This window comes from Balaenoptera acutorostrata, chromosome 16 (genome assembly GCF_949987535.1).
Source record: "Balaenoptera acutorostrata chromosome 16, mBalAcu1.1, whole genome shotgun sequence".
NCBI lineage: Eukaryota > Metazoa > Chordata > Mammalia > Artiodactyla > Balaenopteridae > Balaenoptera > Balaenoptera acutorostrata.
In genome coordinates, this window is record NC_080079.1 from 26,843,820 (window position 1) to 26,867,566 (window position 23,747).

Genomic DNA, 23,747 nt, shown 5'->3' on the forward strand with positions numbered 1-23,747 from the left:
CAAAGTGGACCTGAGGAAGGCCCGCCTTCCCAAGGGAAAAGGGTTTTTTGCTGAGAGGTGGGTAGGAGAATGAAGCAGAAGAGAGGGTCTTTACCCACACACTCATCTCCCCAGACTGTGTTCCACCTCCTACCCCCCTGACCTTACAGGAATTCAAGACCAGTGAAAGAGAGCCTGTCCCTGCGAGGTCATTTCTGCATGACTGAAGAGTCACAGGCTGTGTGATCCTGCTTCCCTGGCACCGTCTCCACTCCCAACATCAGTCTTCAGGGCCTTTCCACATCCTGGCTTCTTCTAAGTGGCTGAGTCCAACCCACCCCCTCTGGCAGGGCCCCTGGCTTTCTGCTCCCCTACTCCAGGCAGCCAGAAAGGAGCACAAGACCCAGGCACTTCTGCAAATACGTTTAATGCACTTAGATTACACAGAGGAAGAGGGGGCAAGAAGGAAACGACATCTAAGTGAGTCACCCAAAAATTCTTACAAAAGTCCCAGGCTGGCTGCAGCCCCCAGGAACCGAGTCACCATTGACATTAGAAACTAATATAAAATTTTACAAAAGTCTGCTCATTGCAGCATTCAGGTACTTGTACAAAAGGAGGGCTCTTTCTACAGGGCTCCTGACTTACAACAGGGACCCAGGTACCTCACCTGGCACAGGGACCTAGAAGCCAGAGAGGAAAGACAACCAGATAAAAAAATACAGTCAAGGGAATTCTCTCCTGGTCTGCCCCATAGGGGCCGACCTTCAGGTTTTTCCCCTGCTCTCAACTCAAAACCCAGTCTCAAGACCCTGTGTTTATTTTTTAAAACATGCTAGCCCTTTAGACTCTCCCCAAGGCTTCCCAGCCCCTGCCCTGAAGCCTCGCCTTGGGAAGAGAAGGGCAGGAAGAGGCACCAGCTCCTCAGCCAGACCTGAGACCTTGCATGAGCCTCTCCAGCCCCACAGAATGGCAGCTGGGTCTGTGGTCCTCCTGCAGCCCACACTGCACCTGAGGAGCCGTGGGCGTCTGCCTCGTGTAGCTGGCAAACAGCATGGGGGAGCCCCTTCTTCTCGGAAGCTTCAGCCACGGGGACCTGGAGGGATGGGGTAGGATGGGGCAAGTTTCGAGAAAGCCTGTGGAAGAGGCAGATTTAGGGAGGGAGGTTTCTTACCTCCCCAACTTACTATGAGGTGAGGGCTCCCAAAGAGCTACAGGGAGAGAAAGAAGGGGTCCATCTAGTGAGCGCCCATCATATGCCAAGTGCTGTGCTGGGCATGCCCCATGGTCAGCCTCGCTTCGTCCCCAGGGAGGGTCCCCTCTCACCAGCCAGAAGCTCAGTGGAGGGCCTCCTCGCTGAGAAACCTCTGGAAGGCACCACCGCCTAAGGGAAAGGAGGTCTGGGCAGAGACGGCGAATGTTCCACCACTCCCCCAGAGCCCATGCACTGTAGGGAAAGGAGAAGGAGGCTGGTTCCGGCCGAACTGTGGAGGTTCCCCACACTGACGGGGCAGGAAGGGGCCACAGGCTTCACAGGCCCATCGTCTCAGAGCTCCCCTGCTTCCCTTCTGCCTCCCACACTGACAACAAAACTTAGCTCAGAAGATACCCCCTCCCCCCAAGCCAAACCAGGCAGGTAGAGGCAGGTCCCCAGAAAGAAAGAATCTGTGGAGAGGCAGGTCAGGATGGCAAGCAGGGAGGCAAGCCGATGGCACCTCTTTGGCCATGAAATGTCTGAAGACAAGAGCTTTAAAGGCAGGGATGCTGTGGTGGGTGAAGGCCAGGAAACGTCCTTCTGGAAAAGTCCTCAGAGCAGAAGGCACAGCTGCTGCCAACATCAGGTCCAGAGGGGCTTCCACCTTCGGCGCTTGTGTGTTGGGGGCGGCGTCTCTCCCAAGTGCCAGGCTGATCCGCCGTGAAGCGCTGAGTTTGATGGGGTTAACCAGGCAGCCCTGCTGGTGTATGCAGAGAAGGAACCAGGCCCGAGTGGCCCCTCGGAAGTCCAACAGCCTGGCCACTACCCTCACGGCCCCTGGAGGCAGCTCTTTGGCTAGATTGCTCATCAGAGGCGTCCTGCACCCCGTGGACCTCCCTGGCACTCCCGGTGGTGCCTGTGTGTGTGGCGGCTGCAGACAGGGACAGGGCATGGGCCTGTGTGGTCTGTGACAGACAAAAGGACTTTGCTTTGGAAAGGCCTGAAGGGTGATCTCGGAATAGCCGTCCCTGGAATTGGGGGTAAGAGGGCACGAAAGGGGCTTGCTGATTCCAGGTCAAAAGTGGGAGACAACCCAAGAAGAACCCCAAAACCACGGGCCAGAGATAGGTTGGCTATGAGATAGGAAGACCACGAGATCTGCAATACTGGGGTGAGGGACCAAGGACCGCGAGAGGCCAGGATGCAGGAAAGGAGACAGGACAAGGGGTAGAGAATGAAGGATGAGAAATGAATGGATGCAGGGAGGACGGGAGCGCGGGAGAGTGCAGCGTTTGCAAAACCAAAGTGAAAGACATGTTGAGAGGTTGATTTTTCTGTTTTTAATAAGCCGGAGTCCTGCAGCCTGGAGGTTGGGAGGCCCGGGGGATGAGGAAATGGGATGGGAGTGGCAGAGAGCTGGAGACCCAGGCCCTGAGTGGCAGGTGGGGATGGTCTGTGAAGCGCTGGGCTTCGCCCTCTCTCAGGCACGCCTGGTTGGGAGGAAAACGCCTGGAAGGTGAGGCTGCAGTCACCAAGTCTCGGAGATCCTGATGATCCTTGAACTTTGTGGGGACCCAGTCCAGCTGGGAACCAGCAGCAGCCCTTCCTGGCCCCAGCTAAACCGGGCTCAAGGCTGCATGGGGGAGTGCCTCGCCTCCACCAGGCCCAGCTGGGAAGAAAAGCCTCTCTGCGAAGCTGGCTCCTTCAGGGCCCCGGACTGGCAGGCGAACACTGGCACCTTCTCTGGTGGCAGCTCAGGGGGAGACGGCCCCAGGCCCTTGTCTGAGAGAATGAGAAAGTTCATCTGGAAATAAAGTTCTGTTTAAAAAACATTATATAGATGGCTTCTGGACATCTTTGAGGAGCAATAAAATACCATCCGGTTTCTACAAAATAAAATAAGGAGGAAGAAAACCAAACACGATCGAAGGAATCGTTCCACGGCCAGAGGAGCTTGACTAACAAAGCCTCCCCAGAGTTGAGCTGGGCCGTACAGGCGGCCACTCCGCCTCCCTCCTGCTGGGCTGTGTGGCAGAGGGTAGGTGAGAACGAGGCCTGTCTCCACCTAGGAGCACATCAGAGGTCCGGAGGCAAATCTCAAAACAGAACCTGTGGCAGTGGCAGGAGGGGAAGGTTGGCATTTGCCCAACTGTGGCCCACTGGGGCCAGGGCCTGGTCACATGGCTTGGCCGGCTGCGGGGGGAGGCCCCCGAGCTGCAGGTGAGGGGGGGCCTGCGGCCTGTGCGTGGCATCCCAGCGGGCTACGGGTGCAGTGGCTGCGTGGTCATCCTCACACTTGTCCTTTTATTTGTGGGAGTCTCGTTTACGCAGTTGTTACACTGGAGTCACCGGGGAGCAGCTGGGCTCTCCCTTGGCCCCTGCAGGGCCCAGCCCAGGCTAGTGCAGCGGACTGTCAAAGACCACGTCGGGTAGGATGGAGACTTTGAGCTTCTTTTCGGGCCAGCTGTACTCTTTGGGAAGTTTGAACTGCGGAGGGGGAACAAGCACAGAGCCAGAGTATACACGGTTAGCAGAACCCACTGCCTTCTTCCCACGCTGCCTAGAGAGAGGCCAGGACCCTCACCAAGGCCCTGTCCCCTGGGTGCTGGGGGCAAGACAGGCCACTGGTTGCCTGGCTTCAGTCACCAACGCTAGACCCAGGTGGGCGGCTGGGGTCAAGCTGCTGGAGTTTGCTGACCCCCTCCTTTCCCCTTGCCCTGCCAATAATTAACTGGGGTTGGAGGAGGCTTGTTTTCTAACTCTTTCTTGACTGTGCTGACCTCCCTCCAGCTCACTTCCTTGGTTCTGCCTCAAGCATGTAAGGAATCTGCTCCCTGAGGCCCAGGGGCTAGAGGATGGGGGGCAGGGGAGGGTGCAGATGCTACAGGGAAGTGGCTTGAGGTCTGGAACTCTGCGGTCCTGTCCCTGCCATGGCTTCTTTCTGAGGCTGGTGGGGAAGAACGCTGGAACTGGCCCTCTATAGCCTTTGCCAAAGGGTCCCCAGGGAAGGAGGCCCTGGCTCGGCCTCGGTGAGTGCCGAGAAGCAGGGCTAGTGTGGCTTAAGGTGACTTCTTGGGCCTGGTTCATTCTCGAGAGGAGTAAACCCCCATCCTGCTCCCCCTTGTTCATTCTCACCTGCTTCCCAGAGGTGCCAGCAGTGGCCAAGGAGAGCCCAAGGTCTTCCTACCCGACTCCCCGGAATCACTGATTTGCCTACAGTTGTGTTTCTCGAGCTTCTGGTGGGGGTAGGGGAAGAGGCTGACCTATCTTATTCCTTCTGTATGCTAGGACCCTGCATGGGTCCTATGGTGCTCATAGATGCTCCCCGATTTAGGAGCAGGGTCTGCCTTTTAGGACTCCTGCTGCCCCGGGGCCAGGCAAGAAGACAGGCCAGTCTGGGAAGGAGGGAAGAGCAGGGCCTTCAGCCTGCCTAGAGCTGGTGCTGGCAGTGGATGGGCCTGCCACTTCCCGGCTGGCTCCCTCTCCCTCCCTCTGACGGGGGACTGTCCCAGCCAGGACCAAAGTGGACAGTAGGGCAGGGTGTGGGGACAGCCTCCGGACAGGAAAGGAGAAAAAAGTCATTTTTAGTGACCTACTTTCCTAAGCTCCTCCTGGCTCCTGTCCCTCCTGCCTGGACTGCCCCCCTTCCACCCCCGAGCACCCGAGCTGAAAGCAGCAGTCTGGCATGGTGCCACCCCTGTGCGACACGGCCTCCCCGGAAGCACTTCTGGGCAGCTGGCTCTGGTCTGACTGAATGCGAGCCAGGCTTCAGGGACCGGTGACTTGCGGGGGTTGACTGGCTGGCACAGACTGGGTACTTGGTGACTTTTGAATGTATAAATGAGTTAATTTATCAAGCCACATCCCAGAGGAGAGAGAAGACACTATCCCATTGGGGGTGACCTCAGGCTCTGAGGAGTTCCTGTTCACCTGGAGACCTGGACGGGCCAGTCCTGCCCTGTGCACTGTCCTCCGCCCCGTGGACGTCTGTCGGAGGCCTCCGTGTCCTGGCTGACTCGGCCCTGGAAGCCCCGGCAACTGGAAGCTCCAGCCCTGGCTGAAAGCTGGCTCCTGCCTGGCTTCGCTCTAGCTTGGAAGCCTGGCCCCTGGCAGGTGAAGGAGCTCTCCCCCAAACACACTTCCTGGCACAAAGGGCGAAGGAAGGGTCTGTCTCTGCCCCGGGGCAGGGGAGGGCCCAGAAGAGCAGGAGGACAGCCAGCTTGCTAATGTTCCATTAACCTATCGGGCAGGGCACTAAGGCCAGGAAGGCTCAACCCGCTGGGGTGCTGCTTGGTAGGAGGCCGGGGGGAGGGGAAGGGACTTTCCAGGATGAGGTAAGTCCCCACAAATGAGGATGCCGGGAACAAGGAAGAAAAACAAAGGGGATTATGGGCTCCATTCCTACACCCAAGCAGAACAGCCAGGGAAAGCACAGGCCCCCACCTGGCCCGCCAGCTCGGCTAGGGCTGGAAGAAGTGGACCAGAGGGGAGAGCTCATGGCCAGAGAAGGGAGGAAGCAGAGTGGCTCCTGGGTGGCCTGAGGCAAGCGCAGGAGTCCCTCGCTGCCCACCAGAACTCTCCCGTGGAATGTTCTCTGGCAGCAGGCGTGGGCTTTCTGTTCAGAACCTGCCAGGGAACAGCAGGGGCTGAGGAGAACTCTGTGCTCCTCAATGAGGAGCCTGAAGGCCCTGGCTGCCTCTTCAAGGAGGTTCTCAGGAGTTGGCAATTCAGACAGTTTGCTGGGTGTCCTTACAAGGGTTGGCAGTGGGGTAGGGGGTGGTTCAGGGAAGAGAAATAAAGCCATTTAACATCTCCCTTCCAGCCTATCTCCACACGTCTCACACACACACACACACACACACACAAACACACACACACAGAGGTTCCTGGAGACTGGAACCTGCCGTCAGAGAGAATCAAACAGCTTACTTCCTCTGGAGAAGTCAAATCTTCCAAGTCCTCCAACATTTTCTCTACAAACTCTTCAGTCAACAGAATCTGGGAAGAAGGCACAAGACAGGCTTTTATTATTTTTTAAAAATATATAGTCTTTTTGCTAACTGCCAAGCTGTGGACCTTTCTTCGGGCCATTAAGGAGCTATGAGGCCACTGCGATGTGTTCTAGGGACACAGGGAAGGGCTTGAGGCCTATCCCCGACTGTCACCCACACCCCGCCCCCAACTCCCACCACCACCTGCCTACCACATCAGAGGGACTGGGGCAGAGGAGGAAGGACATCAGAGGACAATGGGGAGCAGGGGGGGACATCTGGAGAGATGGTGGCGCTGGTCCCAGAAGGGACATGAGAACGGGTTGGGAGGAACCCCTATTTTGGCAGTTCGGGCTTCCTGCGTGCTGCAGTATGGTAGAGAGGAGACAGAAGAGCCGAGGGGCAGAGAAGAGAGATTCCAACATCGTCCTTGCCCAACCAGGTTCACTTGGTAGGACAGAAGAAATCTGTCTGGATTTGGAACACAAGCCTCATCTGGAATCTGGAAATGCACCGGAAGGTACATCCAAGAACGTCTGAGCTGCAGAATTTGGAGACTGTATACCAACCTCTCTCATTTTACAGAAGGGAAAGGGACTCCTTAACTCCCATTTTCATCCATGGCCTCCACTTCCCCTCAGACTGGAAGCTCCCAAACCCCTGCCCTGCTGGCCCCATTCAGCCACTGAGTTCTTCAAGCTTTCCTTTAAGAAACCTCTTCTCCAGGGCATCTCCCAGCTATCCCACTTTGCTGCTCTAGTCTGGTGTCTTGTGGCTTCACACTTTGACGTAGAGGACAGCCTGGTCCCACTATGCGGCAGGCACAACCACCACCCTCACCCCCTAAAGCAGTTTTCACAGTTAGCAGCAAGGTTCAAGGGTACCCAGGGCTTCCTCAGCCTGGTGGGCCATCTTCTCAACTGGCTCCTCTGCCCAGCCTGACCCCTTCCTCTACCCCTCTCCTCCCCGTGCTGGTCAACGGGGCCCCCTGACCTCTGCAGCAGACCCTTCTGTCCCCCCGGGCTGTGGCTCTCCCCGCCTCGTTCTGCCTTCTCTAGCAGCCTGTGAATGCCCGGGGTGGGGGTGGGGGGACAGAGGAAGAGAACAATGAATTGAAGACCAAGGTGAGGGGCTCCTCTGACGAAAAGTCCCCTGTGACAAGGAGGAGGATCCAGGACTTGAGAAAATACCCATCAGGTTTCCCCTGGGAGTTGTCCACTCTGATGAGAACATAAGTTTCAACATTTGGAATAAAGTCAGATTGTGAGATCAAGTGAAATGGCAGAGAAAGGAAGGCGAGCAACCAGGATCACTGGGCACCTCACAGGACAGAGGGCTCCGAAGGAAGGATGTTGATGGGCTGGAGGTGTGAGCAAGGAATGAGAAAACTACCCCAAGTGAACGGGTAAAAAAACACCACCACATCAGGCACCGTGCTAACCGCTCATATATCTTATCGCCTTCCAGATGAGGAAACTGAGACACAGATAGGTTATGTGATTTGCCCAATGTCACGTGGTTTGTGAGCAGCTGAGACAAGATCAGGTCCTGGTCTTGTCTGGACTCTAACGTTAGTGCCCAGAGCACAGCTTCCAAATCCTGAGGTCTTACCCTCACGACATTTCCTCATTTATTGATCCTTCCACTCGTCTGCCCATCCAACTACTTGATTCCGTAAGCATTCCCTGGGTGCCTCTGCTAGGCCTGGCCCTGGGTGGAGCCTCAGGGACACAAGCATGAAGGCAGTCCATTCCCCACCTGGACAAGTACCTTCCCGCGCTTGACAGGGAGCCAAAGGTCATCTCCTTCTCAGGCTGCAAGCCCACAGTTAGGGACAAAACAGCTCCAACCACTGGCCCACAACTCCTCACCAAAGTTTCTGTTTGAGGAGCTCAGGCTTCAAGTGGAGACAGAGACAAGGTTTAGACAGGCAAAGCCGGTCCAGGGAAATGCCCACCTGAGGTGCCCCCTCCTACCTCCCTCCTGGTTCCCCAAGGCGGGACTGGCTGACTCCTCTCACAGACCACCGTGACCCCTTCCCAATCCCACCCTGATCCTCCTCCTCCCACAGCTGGAGCCCTTGCTCCTCCTGCTCTTATCCCAGGGCTCTCCCTCCCCACTACCCCCCCAAAAGCCCAGAGTCTCTCTACCAGTTATCACCAGTCTGCTTGAGTAGTACAAAAGTCACATTCACATTTTTGGCATTTCCGGGGCCTGCTGCCATCTCTGCAAATGCTAGCACAAACACAAGCATACCTAAAACCCAATTATATTACAATGGCTCCAGTCCGGGCTAGGCTGAACTGATTTCTAACCCACAAATACTTTGGAGGGAGAACATTTCTGCTAGAGAGGTAAATAGGCCTGGGACTGTAGCTAGTGCTGGGGGTGAGATGGGATTGGGGGAGGGTTCACAGGGACGGTGACCATGCAGAGAGACTCCAAACAGCTGTAGAAATGGTAAAGGTAAACCCACCAACACTGAGTTCAGTCCTAAGCCAGTTCCTCTGACAAAGGTCTGGAACTGGTGGTGGAGAGAGGGTGAGTTATGGTGGCTTTTGGTAGACCAGCTACCAAGTGTGTACAATCTGTGTGTGGACTCATTTTATACTCAGCTGGGAGAGGGGATGGTAAGACCGAAAAAGGGGACAAACCCTAGTCACTCCTCAATTTTCACTTTTGGTGGTTTGTTGGTTCCTGCTGGAAACTTCACATTTTAAAAGAATTAAACGGGTAAAATTATACATGAGATCTGCATGATATTAAGGGTGACATTCCCTGCAAAGAAACACGATAGACTGTCATAGCTCCAGGCACCTAATTTAATTTCCTTTGGGAGTTAAACCTTAGAAGCTTGGATTGAACAAACAGGCCCTGTTCTTTGTATATTTCAGACCTGGAGCTGAGAATGTTAACAGATCTTATCAACAGGACACTGGAGATAGACAGCTATGATGGAGCAGCTCCTGGGCGCTCTCACGAGGAACAGACTCGCCGTTGTGATGCAACTGTGGGAAAAGCCTGTGCAATTCTGGGGCTTCGGGCTCTTGAAGCTCCCTGGGTCCCCATGGAGCTGCCTGGCTCTGCCACAAATAATAACAGGAAAGGCTATGATAATGACAGTGGTAATGATAATACTGCCAACAGTAGAAGCAGCGCCTCCCCCGTGTGCCAGGCACTGGGCCAAGTGCTTGACCGGTATCATCTCACTGAATCCTTAGGGCAGTCCTGCAAGGGAGGTAACCAGCATTCCCATTGTGCAGATGAGCGGGCATCAAGAGGAGACAAGTCTGGACTTTAGAAGAACAGTGATCTGACCTCATGGTGGTAGAAGAAGCTCTTTTCCTGTCTGGGGAAAGTACCCCAATTCAAGAAGCCTTGTATGCTCAGAGCTGACTCCTCTCTCTCCTCTGATGGGGGAGGTGGAGGTGACTTTGGCTTCAACCAATGGCCTGGAAAACCAGCGACACATCTCCCAGCCACCTGCTCAGCTCAAGAGGGCTGGAACCCTGGGCATCACAGACATGCAGCTGCTCAAAACCAGGTTGGCCAACTGGAAAGGAAGGCAAACCATGCCCCAATACAGTTTCCAAGTGGGGACAGCAGGTCAAATTTCCAGGTCAGCTTAGTAAATGTGTACATAAGACGACAGTTACATTAGTCCAGAAAATAGCAGTAGAAATAATAATAATAATGAAAATAGCACTCATCGATGATAGTACTCACCAAGAGCTGGGCATAAAAGCTTATGTTTGTGCACAAGCAACCCTTGGAGGGAGAAGACTCTCTAGTGAGACGGGAAAGCCCCCCAAGCAATCTGAGCAGCAAACTCCCCTAGAAGGATTTTGAAAACACAGAGATACCAGGCCCCATCCAGACCTTCTGAATCCAGACCTTCTGAAGCTGAATAGCTCAGGCAAGGCCAAGGCATCTGCATTTTTAAAAGGCAACACCTCCCTCCAGGAGATCATGGTGGCAGGAGTGCTGGGGAAATACACTCACAGGGGAAATGGGTTTGGGCACAGGTTTAACCAATACAGATGAGTTAGTGGCTGCAGCTCTACCACCAGCTCTAACTGGTGGAGCTGGGAGGGGAGCAGTGGCTCCCTGCCCCCCACTCCCAACCTCCACCTTTGATGAGGCTTGGAACACAGGCCAGCAGCTTACTCCAAGGTGCTCACACCCAGTGCCTTAGGCCAGCCTGGCTGGTTGGTGAAGACGGAGGATTGTCAACAATCTCCCAATTCCCCAGGCCCCAGCAAGTTCCAGAAGGAACCTGAAAAGTGATCTTTCATCAATGCCTGCTCTGGGCAGGCCTGGCTATGGGACAGGCAGGGGCCCCGCTGCTGTAGATCTGATTCAAATGTCTGCGGTCAATGATATTTCTGAGTCTGCAAACAGCACTGACAAAGCCCACTCCTTCCCTTTAGCATGACAATCCACACTTTGTCTGGGGCCTTGTTTGCTCTTCGTGTTGACACGTTGTTCTTGCTTCCCAACAAGTTTGGCTTTCTTTTTCCTTCCCTTTCCTTCTCTCAGGGAATGAGATGTGCTGTTTACGGGGCAGAGCCTGCCATGGAGCTGCTCTGGCACTCACAATGGCAGCGGGGGACACAGGACCAGGAAGCAGGCCAGTCTGCGTCCCCCCAACCCTGACCGGCCAGACAGAAGTGAGAAAACAGCCCAGAGGACCCCTGCCCCCCAGGCTCGGGGGCAGAGGTGTGTGTGGCAGCTACCACTGCAGTGGTGGCACAGGGAGGCCACCTTCATTTCCTGTCCTTGCTGGGTGGTGAGGAGTTGGCTGAGGTGGCCAGGAGCGGGCTCAGACTCCCCCTGCTCTGGCTGTCTGCTGCGGAGGGCAGACCGGGCCGCCACAGCCCTCGCCCGAAAGGGAGGCTGCTGTACTTCCCTAGGCACAGTGCTTGCATTTAAACCCTAACGGCTGTACCCTGGACACTGAGGTCCCCGTGACAGCCCAAGCAAAGGTCTCCAGGGGGACCAGGTCGTGGCCAGGTTCACCAGTGGAAGGAGAAAGAGCAGAGGCACGGAAGAGGAGCTGCCCAGGGCCTGGGCCAGGGATCGCCAAGTGTCTTCCACACAACATCCAAATGGGTACATGGGGACAGGAGAAGGCAGCGGCTTGTCCAGAGGACAGTGGTGAGTCAGCCGCTGGGCTAGGAGGAGAGCCCAGCAGTGACTCCCCAAACCTGGCCTGGAGAAGCGAAGCCCACTTGAACAGCTGCTGGGTGTCTTCTCCCAAGCCCTGGGCCTCCCATCAGGGCTGGTAGGGAATGGCTGGGAACGGGGGGCCACCTGGGTGAGCTGTCAGACACCACACAGCTGAGAAAGCATTGCAGGGCTTAAAAAAATATTCTCATATTTGGTGATGTGACCCCTGTGTGACCTCTGGGGCCGACTTCTCCCCCTTCAGATCAACCTTGGCTGGGGACGGATGAACGACTCAGCTCTGGGCCAGGCTCCCACTCAGAGGCTAACAGCCCGGTGTTGACAGACTCAAGGGAGAGAGGCTTGTTAAAGCCACTGGGATGAGGAATGCTGGGGGAAGGCGAGCAGGAGAGGACGCTGGCAGGCCTCCCCCTGGTCTGAAGACTGTCCTGTACAACCCTGGAGTTGGTGGACAGCCTCTACCATCTCAGAAAAGATAAAAACAGCAAATGGTAGGGCAAACGGAGGAGTCCGGTGTCAACCTATGGAAACTGAAGAGCCTAAGGAACTGGAGGATTCCTGCCTCTCCAGCTCCTCCAGGAAGCAGGGAGTGTCCACTGTGCTTACTCTGGGGTTGCAGACAGCCCTGCCTTTCTGTGCCGGGGCCTTGACGTTCCTGGGGCTGGTGAGATGGGGCAAGGAGGAGCCTGGAGGGCAGGTGCAGGCCCAGGAGCAGGTGGGTGTGGAGGCCTGTCTGGGGCCACTCCACAAGCTCCGGAAAGGGCCCAGATTCCCTCACTTGCTGCCTTTTTCTCTCAGGCTCTCCTTTGTCCCTCTTCTCCCATGTGGGGTGTCTCTGCCATGCCACTTCCCCAAGAGATAACAGGCCTGGGCTGGAGGCCAGAACAAGGTGCCAAGGCTGGGAGTGAGGGCTTCCAAGGCTGTTGAAGGCTGATGCAAGAAAGTCATCCTAGCCCCTCCCAACTCCTCTGGGACCAACGGGGAGTGTTCAAGCAGCAGCCAAGAGAACAGAAGTCTGGGTCTCTTCAGTCCTAGGGCTGCTGCATCCAGTTCCTTCCTGATGCTCTGCCCCCAGCAGGCCTGGCCACACAGGGGTCAGGGAGACACCCTGGATCCTGGAAGCATGAGTGAGAGATTCCTGTAGGAGGTGAGGGCAGGCCTCTGTTGGGGTCTCCCTCCAGAGGAGCCTGGGGTCCCTCCTGGCCCAGTGGAGTGGGCCCTCACTGGTGACTATGAGCCTGACCCCAGGCCTCCAGGAGGTCCTCAGACTCCCGGGGAGACAGGCAGCCCCAGAGGGAGACTCAGAGGCCCACAAGTAATTACAAGCCCAGGTTCCCACAAGCTAGGGAGCTGCCTGTGACCACAGTGGCAAGACCCTAAAGAGGAAGGCGGGCTGCCAGTCAGATGCAGAAAGTGCTGACTGCTTTGGGGGCGGGGTGGGGAGGAGGGCTGGTGTGGATGTTGGCTTCACAGCTGAGGACCGGCTGGCCTGGGGGCAGGGGCAGCGGTTTTCCCAGGGCTCCCTGGAAAGGGTCTTGAGAAACCCCTTGGTGAGTTAGGGTGCGTGCCTGGGGAGCGGGCCCCAGCCAGCCTTCCGGGGAGCTCCCCTGTGAGCTGGCCCCTGTGGTGGACCACACTAATGAGCCCATAACACAGGCCTTTGATTAAGCAGCTCCCAGCACAGCAACTTTATTGAAACATGCCGAGGCCAGCGGCTGGTTCCCACAGCTCCCGTTCCCGGGGCAACGGCGCCTGGGAGGGGACCATGTGCTGGGAGTCAGCAGGGCGAGTGCTCAAGCTCACTGAGGGGCTGCCAGGGAGGCGAGGGGGAACAGGGCTGGAAGGGAACACCAGTAGCCGGAGGATCAGGGGCTTGGAAATCAGGGTTGGGCCCAGACCTTCGTGGGGACTGGGGGGCAACATGACATCTGCCGAGTGCTCTGGAGGCCCAGGTCCCCAGGCTGCTGAAAACTGGAGATGCTGACTCCCCCCCCATCCCCGCTGCGGGCAGGAAGATGTTCCAAGGAGGATGGCGGGGCTCCAAGGACAGGTTCAGAGTTGAGCATGTGAAAGGCAACTGGGTGAAATTTCTTCTTGAGTTTGGGGAGACTCTAGTTCCTACTTTTCCAAGAAAATGTGCTTAACCTTCAATACACAAAAGTGCTATCTGAGGACACTTCTGCTGAGACCTGTCAACACACTGTCACCTGCTAGGAATGATGACCTGTGACCTCTCAGTGGCTGGGGGTCTCCTACACGGTCCCTCGTTCCCCACTCCTTCCCAGCTCTGCCCAGGCAGAAGGCCTACCCCCTCCCTGCTCTCCACAGAGGCAGCCCGGTGCCCTGGGACACGATGGGGCTGGGGGGAGGACCTTTCCACTTGTGCTGGGCTAATTTCAAATGTTATACTTCAGGGCTTTTGCTACAGCAACTACCAACACCACATGGACAGAAATCTAATGTTACCAAGTGGGACTTTTAAAATGTATTTATAACTTTATGGTTCAAAGTAATTTTGTTATGAAACAATGTAATAACAACAGTGGAAAAAGGCAAGATAATTTATGGAACACAATATCCCTAAAGCACCGGCTTCCATTTCTACCTCAGCTTAGTCTGGCAGTGTGGTTGGTGTCCTTTGTTTGCCGTTTGTTTTAATTAAGGGTTAGTATTTTGGTGGGGAGGGCGAGGGAGGAGCTGGCCTGAGGAAGAGACACAGACACTCAAAGACTAAAAACATGCCTACATTAATGCTATACACACTTCACAGACCCCCACAGACCAGGCTAACCCCACAGAACCGGCAAAATTCTTTTCCCCTTTACGGTAATCCCTCCACCCACCCGCACCCTCCACCATACACCACAAACAAGGCAGAGTCACCTGTTAGATCAGGGTCAGATTCCCTTTCTGAGAGAGGTAAGGTAGAGTGTTCCTCCTCCCATGCCCCCAACAAACAAACAAAAAAGGATGTTGTTCCTCTAATACATCCGGGAGTGGGAGTCAGGGTTGGGTCGAGTACCCGAGAGACCTGGACGGGGCAGGGGCTGGAAGGAGGCCTGTGGCTCTCAGGCCCCAGCACCCAGCTTGGCAATGGCTTGAAGCTGTGCTCCAGCCAGAAGAGCAAAGGAGGGACAAAGTACTCCGGAAAAGCCAGCAGGTTTCTGCACAGAGAAGCTGGGTGTCCATCAGGAAGAACAGGAGAACCATTAGATGGGGGAGGCTCTGTGTGCCAAGGCCTGCCCATCTCAGCCCAGCGCCCGGTCCAGGTCCAGATGCCCACTTTCTAGGAATTCTGGTGGGCTTTCCATATAGCACGAGAGTGGCTTCCACACTTCCTCCCATCCTGCTTCACCCTCCCGCTTCCTGTTCTTTGGTTTACCCAGTGTGCAGAAAGTCTCACATCCCTCAAACCTGAATTTCCGTGGCAAACAGAATTATCAACGGCCAGGGCCTGGAGAGTTATCGCTCCTGTCTCGGGGTACGGGGGAGAGGCCAGGAAGTGCTTCTGGAGCTGGTGGGCTAGGCAGCAGCATCCACACTCCACATGGCATCTCACAACCAGCCCCTCAGGAAGAGGAGCCGCCAAGAGCTGCCACGGGAGGACTGCGAGGGGGCGGGTACAGGAAGAACCCATGGAAAGGAGGGAGGGAGAAGAAAAGGAGCCTTCTCACTTGTAACCAGGGTCCATGAGCTGCATAAGGGTGCTCTTCGGTGGCAAAGGCGCCTTCTACTCCCGTGGAGACAAAGGTGATGGCCATGTCACCTGTGATACTTTTATATGTAAAGTGCCGTCCGTGCAGGAGCCTGCCCCTGGGGGTGGGAACATGAGACAGTGAGAGCAGGCCTGGCCAAGCTCAGGGACTGTGGAGGCTACACTCCCCGGGACGGGCTGTCTGGCAAATGCCCTCCTGACCGACCATCTGCCCACTAACAGGGGCCTGGAACTAAACACGTTCATCTCAACACCTCCCGAAAGAAGCCTCTTACGAGTTCTCTACTGTTATCCTTCCAAAGTGCTCAAGGCTAGCAGATACTAGAGCAGCATTCAAAGGGCCTGAAAGGGGATGGGAGTCCACCTCCTTCGTGTCCTGGTGAGGAGATTGAGGCCAGAGAGGCCAGTTAGTAATGTGCCCAAGGTCAGGCCCAGAGCTAAAAGGGGGATCGTGCCCCACCTTTGTTTGGAAGGTCGGGGTGAAGAAGCACCTAAACGAATTTCCCACACCCTGGGATGATGGCCTAGTGCCCTCACAGCACAATCCTGTGTCCGGGGCACAGTCTTCCACCTCCTCCTGGGCTCCCCACGAGATTTAAATGGCTACCAAGGCCACATCTTAAAAAAAAAAAAAAAAGCTGAAGCCAAGTGGGGTCACTCTGAGGGAGCCACAAGAAGTTACTGTTAATCCCAAGTCTGGAAATACACCTGGGGGAAGGGCAGGCAGGGGCAACCAGTGGGGCAGAGATGCCAGTCAGCAAAGGAAGCAAAACCTGCTCTTGGCTTTCTCAGGTTGCCTTAGATTAACCCTTCACCAGTCTAAAGGCCCTGAGCCTGGGCCAGAGAGGGAGCTGAAGAGGAAATCGTTGGGGTCCTGGGGGGATGGTGCGGGGGGCTGGCCAGACCCTGGTCGCTCTGGCCACTTGCTCTTGTTGCCCTACTGGGCAAGGCTGGTTACCACACAAGGTCCTTCCTCAGGCTCCAGGGACAGTGGGGATGGTCCAAACCAGTGCAACCCCTTTCTTCCTTGTCACTGCTGTCTGAGTTTAGAGTTATCCTTGCTGCTTCTCCTGCTATAAAAGTGAGGGTGGAACCCCTGAGGGCTGTGGAGGAAGCCAGCTGCAACAGGTTTAGCCCAGTGCAGCATCCCCATGCAGAGAGCTGAATTCTGGCCACAGGGGTGGGTTTCTGGCACTGTGGACAGCAGCAGGAGGGACACAGCTGGGCTTCTGGGTCCCTCAAGGAGTCTGCTGTGCGGGCCACAGGGTTTGGAGAACTGAGTGTTCTGCATGGAAAAGCAGCAAGGAGGAGAAAACAGAGTCCCACCCATCAGATTCCCCTGCCCTATTACCCCAGTGCTACTGGGGACCCTGCCACCCCTGACTCTGGGCTGGTGGGATGGCAGGGCATCTCCCTAGGTCACTGAACCTTCGTAAGGGAGCAGGGCTGGGGGACACTTCTCTGGACAAAGGAGCGCTCTCCAGCGCGGTGAGGGCTACTGGAGGGTTCAGGGTCCACAGGCTCCCCCAAAGGCCCAAGATGGAGCGGACTGACTAGCTTTCCTCCCCACCCTGGGCCCCAGACTCTGCCTCGGTGTAGGGGGCAAGCACAGGCCTGGTGGCTCCTTGAGGCCAAGTTGTATGCTGTAGGGCTTACCTTAGGCAGAGAGGAATGAGGGCTCCTGACTCCTGGTTGAATTTCAGATGTACGCTCTCGAGCTGCCGCGTGCGGATCAGCTCATGGGGAATAATGGCCGTGGAGCTGTCACTTTCCAGGCTGTCTTTGCGGCTCCTGCGAAGCAAGCACAGGAACAGGTTCAGCACGAGGTGAAAACCGCAGGACAGGAGGCTCTCAGGCCAGGCTCCTGAGGCACGACAAGGATGGTGATTGATGATGAAGATAACAACAGCCACCATTTACTCACTACACGCTCGCCAAGTGCCAGCCCTGCGTGAGGCACCTCTCGCTGATTACTCCTCACGGCGCCCCCGTGAGGTGGGCACTATTATTATGGCCCTTTTACAGATAAGGAGCTGGGGATCAGGGAGGTGACCTAACTTGTCCAGGTCGCATAGTGGGGACTGTGGAGCTGGGATTTGGTCGCAGGTAGGTCTGGCTCTGAAGCCTCATCTTTGGCCAACACTCTGTATAAAAGCTTATGTCACAGTGGCTTGTTCTTCCCTAAGATAGCAGCAGGGGCTTCTGGGAGCCCTTCTTCCGCTGCCCCAGAGCCTCAGACCCCAAGTTCTCCAAGGCTGGGGTGCTAGAGTGCCAGAAGACATGGCTCCCAGAGCTTCCTTCCTGCTGACCCTGAAAAGGCTGACATCAGAGCAGGCTCAGAGCATGCACACTCCTGCTAATGGCCAGCAGCTGCCGTGACATACACATCCTTCATCCAACAGGAAATGACACAGTCCTCATCGAGGGGTGGAAACCAGGCTCTCAGGAGTCAGATCAGTGAGCTTGGCCGGGCAGCAGGACCGGGCCACCACCCTGCTGGGCTACGAGGCCCCAGGAACCCTGTACCAGATTCCTCCTGACTGTGGTCCCAGCCATGGCAAACTGTCACTGCTGCCTCGCGCTCCCTCCTGTCCTGCTTCCCACCCACAGCTTGCTCCACAGCTGGGCCACGGGGTCCCTTTGCAATCTAAGATGTGCTCTTTCAAATTCAGCTGCCCCCACTGACAACCTCTCAAATCTGCCTCAGCCAGAAGTGAGGGTTACCCACTGATCTCATTCAAAAGGCCAGATCCTGGTTTGGACTGTGAATCTCAGAACAATTCCCCAAGTGAACAAAATACTGGGTGAGAAGCTTTAGTTATTTATTGTTGAAGCGGCAATAGCCACCCAGGATGATCTGGGCTTGACAGTCACACAGCCAGTGGGGGCCCAACCTCCTTACACACTGGGGGGCTGAGCGCTGGGGCCTGTGGCCCAGTGAGGCACCCCAACACTCAGAGCACCCCCCCAGAGGGAGGAGGATGTGAGGTCAGCAGGCAGGATGGAGGGTGACATCGGACAGCACAGGTCCTACTGAGGCAGTGGTTTATAAAGCTCCCGAGGTAACGGGGACCATTCCCACCAGCTGGGTGGATCCACCCTCAGATGTGACATGTGACTGATCTTTCACAAAGTGGTCCCTTCCTCTGGTTTCCAAAGCCAATTCTGAAACTGCCCTTTGCCCTAGTGTCTCCTTTGACAAACCCTTTCACAAGACCTGTGAAGGAGACAAACATGCTGGCCAAGAGGGTCACAGAATTTCAGGGCTGGAAGGAAACTCTGAGGTTGTTTAATCTACCTCTTTCCTTTACAAAAGAGAGCCGGTAATGCGCCCAAGGCCACAGAGCTGGGCTGCGGCAGGCCGTCGTGGGAGCCTAGGACCTCTGACCAGCTCTCTTCCCCTTACACCCCGGCTGCTACGCCTCCCTTCTGAGGAGGGCAACACCAAACACCACCCTCGGGGCTCGGACAAGAGCAGGACTCAAGAAAGACAGCAGCCCTCTTTGGTGAGGCCTTACTCTCCTCCAGAGTAAGGAGTCCACAGATTCACTCACTGAGTCCTCACAGCAAGGACTCTACACCAGGTAGATTCCTCTATAGTTAACGCTTCTTGTACAGGTCAGGAAACCCACGGCTCAGAGAAGTGATGTGATAAGCCTACAGTCACAGAGTGAGTTTAAGAGGAAAAGCCAGGGTGTGACTCTCACCATCACTTCCCTGTGCCACCTCTGAGACACACCACCATGCTCCCAAAAGGCCTGGCTGCCAGGTGGGGCCTCCGAGCCGGTGGGCCTCTGTGACACAGGCAAAAATGCTGATGAATAGCAACTGGGGGTGGGAGCAGGGGGGTTGGGAGAGCAGAATCAACAGCACACAGGGCTAGAGATGTCTCAAGCTGGAGGGAAAAATAAATTGTTGAAAGTCAGCTAAAGTCACCTTGGTAACTGCTACAACACACTCACCCGGAACGAGGACATCAAACCCAAGTGCAAACAGCTTTAAAGAAATGGAAAAGAACTTAATCATCTGAAGAATTAATGTGACAAGTGCCCACATTTACACCTCCCACCAACCTTCAATCATTTGAAAACGTACTTTAATCTTTTAAGAGAAAAAAAAAAATTGCAAAATGCTAGATCTGCAGCCCTGGAGCTTGGGTATTTCCGGCATGCTGCTTCAATGGAAACGCGGCTGCTCCACATACACACACGCGGGAGCCCAGCTTTTTGCTGATTTGTTTTTTCTGGACATCGATGCAGAAGCATGAATTATTTGTGTGGGCTGGGTGAGGTATTAAATCTGCAGCCGACACAGGTTTGCAATGTTTTGCACGGTTGTCAGCTTAATCTTAGTCATAAAAAAATAAGTAGTGTGCTCGCCAGCGTGGCCTAATTTTTCAGCTGGGCTGTTTTCTCCCTGAGTTCCTAGCAGAGGGGAAGGCAGAGCTTGAGGGCTGGAAGGGAGAATGGCTCCTAGGGAGGCATGGAGGCCCATAACCGCTGGGTGCTGCTAGGAAGATGGGGCCAGGGGATGAAGGATGCTCTGGGAGGCAGAATGGCTAACAACATAGGTTTGGGGTTTGAGTCCCATATGACCTTGGGCAGATAACTTAGCCTCTCTCTAAGCTTCACTGTCCTCTCGATGGGTAGAATAACAATACCCTTTCCTTATAAGGATTAAATGAGATGACCCAGGTGAAGCATCAAACAGTGCCTGGGATACAGTAGGTGCTCAAAATGTTAGCTGGCTGCCTCTAGAACTCTATCTGCTCCTCGTGCAGGAATGTTGATAGCTTAATAGAGACTTATTTGCCTTTACCCTGGACCCAGAATCCAACCACCTCTGGCCAAGTCAGTCCCCCATTCTGAGCAAAGGTCCTTGCCCTGGGCTTGGAAGAGGGGACTTCTGAGATGGGGCAGCAGCCACTGTGGGCCCTGGGCAACCGCTGGTGTTCTGGGAAGGCCCAACTACAGGCCAGCAAAACCCCTTGAGGCCTTTGTTCTGCTGAGAGACATGCTGGCAGGACCGCCTTCCTACACAATGAGCACAATCAGCCTTCCTGCAATTCTCACCTACTGGTCCTCAAGTCGCCGAGAATTAGTTTAATCCATCCTCCATGACAGCCTTGTAAATCCCCGAGGCTGCTCACAGACCAAGAGGAGTTTCTCTTTTCCAGTACTTGTAGCCCCAACTTTCAACTATATTCTTAAGATAAGGTCCTGAAATCTTCCATTCATCCAGGTCACTCTCCCTTGGATTCACTCTAGCTTGTCAAAGCCCGAGTGTCATGTCCAGAAGTGAAGTGTCATGTGTGGAAATAAATACAGTATGTGGTTTAACCAGCAGATCACAGAAGGACTGTGAGCTTTCTTATTTGGGATACTTTATTTCTATTAAAACTGTCATCAGATTGTCTATTCTTTGTAACCTCAGCATACTACCAACTTATACCACACTCCCTCTGTCAACAAAATCTCCCTCAGGCTTTCTCCCATGGACTGAGCTTAGACCTCTTCCCCCCTAGCTTGTATGTACTCTAGATGATTTGGAGCTTAGAACAGAAATCTGCATTATCTGGCTAGGGTGTCAAGCAGTCTGGATATTTCTGAAACCTGACTCTGGCACCCATCATATTGGCACTCCCCCCTGACTTCACATCACTGACAAAACTGATAAACTTGCCATCGATGTTCTCATCCCAGGCTTTGATTAAACAGTGAATAGGACAGGGCCAGGCAGACAAGCTGACAGACTGACATCATCACTCTTTGGGTATGCTCATCCAACTGATTATAATCAACCCAACCATTCCATCACTAAGCCCCTCACCCTCCTGGATGCTCTGTATAGACATTTCTCTGTCTTGCCAGCAGTGATGTCAGAAGACACTCTCAAAACATCTTGCTAACCCCCACCTATACAAGGTCTACAGCACTTCCTTTATCTACCAAATAGAAATAGGTTAAGTGTTTCTAAAAAGGCAGTGAGGATGGTCCGGCAGGTTTGACTCTTGGTGAATGCATGCTGTCTCTCAGGCCTCACTGTTTTTCCTTAGAGAGTGTTCACAGCCTACTCGCTGAATAATCTAGCCCAGAGTTTTCCCTGTGAGTTGACACCAAGCTCACTAGAGAGTGCAAGATGCTTTTTGCATCTTGAAATTTTTGAGTGCTTTCAGTCTGCCAACACCTCTCTCCCATTCCCTCAGAGATTACTGACAACAGCTTCCTGAATCTCATCTGCCAATTTGACTGGTATTCTGGGGTGCAATACATGTGGACCAGGAGATCTGAAATCATGGCTTCAATCCTCTTATCGATGCCCATATGACTCTTCCTAGTCTAATAACCATTCGTTTTGAGATGGAAGCACAATAGAAGCAGAGGAAATTTTTGCTGCCTCTCTGCCTCTGATTAACATTACTCTGTCCAAACAATGGGGCCTAGGTTTTCTTCTTCTTGTTCGAAACAGAACTATGAAAAAACAAAGTCCTTTTTGCTGATCATAGCCCTTTTTTGCAAGACTTAATTCTTCTTGAGTTTCAGCTTTTCTTGATCCTATTCCTTAAAGTGTCTGTTGGTATAACATACTTCTCTCTCCAGCTTTTGTTCAAATCCTTCAAAAATATTCTGAGTTATGTAAAGAATTACCTACATATCCCTACTGGTCCCCAGAGGTATTACACCTCTTTTTAGTTTTCAGGGGACTTTCTGCAATGATAGTATTAAGGGGTACCTTTAACTGAGTGCACACGATGATGCCAGGTCCTATGCTAAACCCTTTATATACTTTATTCCTTTCATTTCTATAACAACCCTATAAATAGGTATTATTTTTCCCATTTTACAGATGAAGAAACTGAAACTCAGATACTTAAATAACTAGTCCAAGATCACACAATGGGCAAATAAAGGGCTGAGACAAAAAACCCCAGGTCTTCCTGACGCCAGCTAAAGTGTAACCACAATATTTTTCCTTAAGAGCCTTCCATCCCTTTGAGTGGTCTTTCCTTCTGGGGTTTCAAAGGCCATGAAGACACATCTATTTTTTTTTTTTCCCCGACCTCTTAAAAGAATTGCTTCCTAGAAGCCACGGCAGGGCTTCCCAAAGGGTATTTGATGGAATTTTAATTTAAGAGAAGCTTCTAGAAGAGCAGATGTGGCAAAGGCTGGATGCAATACACTGCATCTCAGATTAAAGATTCATAAAATGTTGGCATTTCGAAGACTCTGAGGAGGACTATAGAGGGCAAAGGAACCAGTTTCATTTTGTGTAAGCCAGTCTCTTCCAACCTTAGCCACAGGAACCCCTTTTCACTTAATCCCCAACCGACCCCCCTAAAAGGCTGTGGGGACCCTCCCTCTGGGGACCACCGGTCAGGCAGTGCTCTGACAAGGCCCAGGGTTTTCCCTCCTGAACCCTGCTCTGCCCAAGCGCGTTCTCCCAAGGCCCTGTCACTCCCACTCCATCAGCTTCCTTGCCGGTCAGAGTCAGGTGCACAGCCGAGGCGCCTCGTCATTTCCTTCACCCCAAGAAAGACGCTCTCAGGAGGACTGTCAGACACTTATACGATGCTCACCTTCAGCTCTCAGCCCGATGCCGGGAAGCTGAAGTTCTTCTGAGTGACCAGGGCTTACCTTGGTGACAATTTTGTGATTTTTTACCTGGAATTTTGTGTCATTCTTTCTTCTCACTGTGCAGGGCAAGCTGTAACAGCTCCTACAATATCACTTCTCTGACTTTTTTTACTATTCTTTTTTTAAAGTTGAAAGAGCCAAATAGTTCTATAAGGTTCATTACAACAGTCAGCAGTCTTCCCACTCCCCACTCCTCGGAGACAACCACCGTCATCTCTGTTAGCTGATTCTTTTGGTATTTTCCTCAATACCTCTAATACACTTTCTTTCTACTTCCTGGTATTCCCTTTTCAGGCTTTATCTATTGACTTGCTGCTACAGAAGACGAGCTTTTAGCTCCCTTCCATTCCACCCTCCCACCTTCCCAAGATAACTATATTGTAAGTTTGCTTGGCTCAGTATTAAGTGTTTACGTTATTATACTAATGTTATTTACAACTGAGTCATGTAGTATAATATGATTACTTTTCCTTTCTAGTGTGATTTAAAAATATATATATTTATTTTATTTTTGGCTGCATCAGGTCTTAGTTGCAGCACGCGGGATCTTTCATTGTGGCGTGCAGGTTTCTCTCTAGTTGTGGCGCGTGGGCTCCAGAGCACGCGGGATCAGTAGTTGTGGTGTGTGGGCTTAGTTGCCCTGTGGCATGTGGGATCCTAGTTCCCCAACCAGGGATCAAACCTGCATCCCCTGCATTGAAAGGCGGATTCTTAACCACTGGACCACCAGGGAAATCCCTAGTGTGATTTTCTATTTTCCTTGTATTTAATAACCGTATTGGTTTTCTATGTGTTTATTGCTAATTCAATCCTAAACTAACGACCAATGGCCTACAGATTCTCCCAAGACTTTCAAATAGAGCAAATATTTATCAATTTTATCTTCTTTTTAAATAATTAATTAATTAATTTATTTATTTATTTATTTTTGTCTGCGTTGGGTCTCTGTTGTTGCATGCGGGCTTTGTCTAGTTGCGGCAAGCGCGGGCTACTCCTTGTTGGGGTGTGTGGGCTTCTCATTGCAGTGGCTTCTCTTGTTGTGGAGC

At 53.6% G+C, this 23,747-nt stretch overlaps 1 protein-coding gene across 3 annotated transcripts in view; it reads right to left on the reverse strand.

Moving 5' to 3' along the window:
* Positions 1 to 390: 390 nt before the first annotated feature.
* SUFU (SUFU negative regulator of hedgehog signaling) overlaps positions 391 to 23,747 on the reverse strand; it is a 111,472-nt gene continuing 88,115 nt past the window's right edge. For all 3 annotated transcript variants that reach the window (XM_007187244.2, XM_007187243.2, XM_007187245.2), the window contains 4 exons: positions 16,724 to 16,858; positions 15,027 to 15,165; positions 6,104 to 6,172; positions 391 to 3,661 (listed from right to left, as the gene is read on the reverse strand). In XM_007187244.2, coding sequence (XP_007187306.1) covers positions 3,572 to 3,661; positions 6,104 to 6,172; positions 15,027 to 15,165; positions 16,724 to 16,858 — 433 coding nt within the window. In that variant the 3' untranslated portion in view covers positions 391 to 3,571. The remainder of the gene's footprint in view (positions 3,662 to 6,103; positions 6,173 to 15,026; positions 15,166 to 16,723; positions 16,859 to 23,747) is intronic.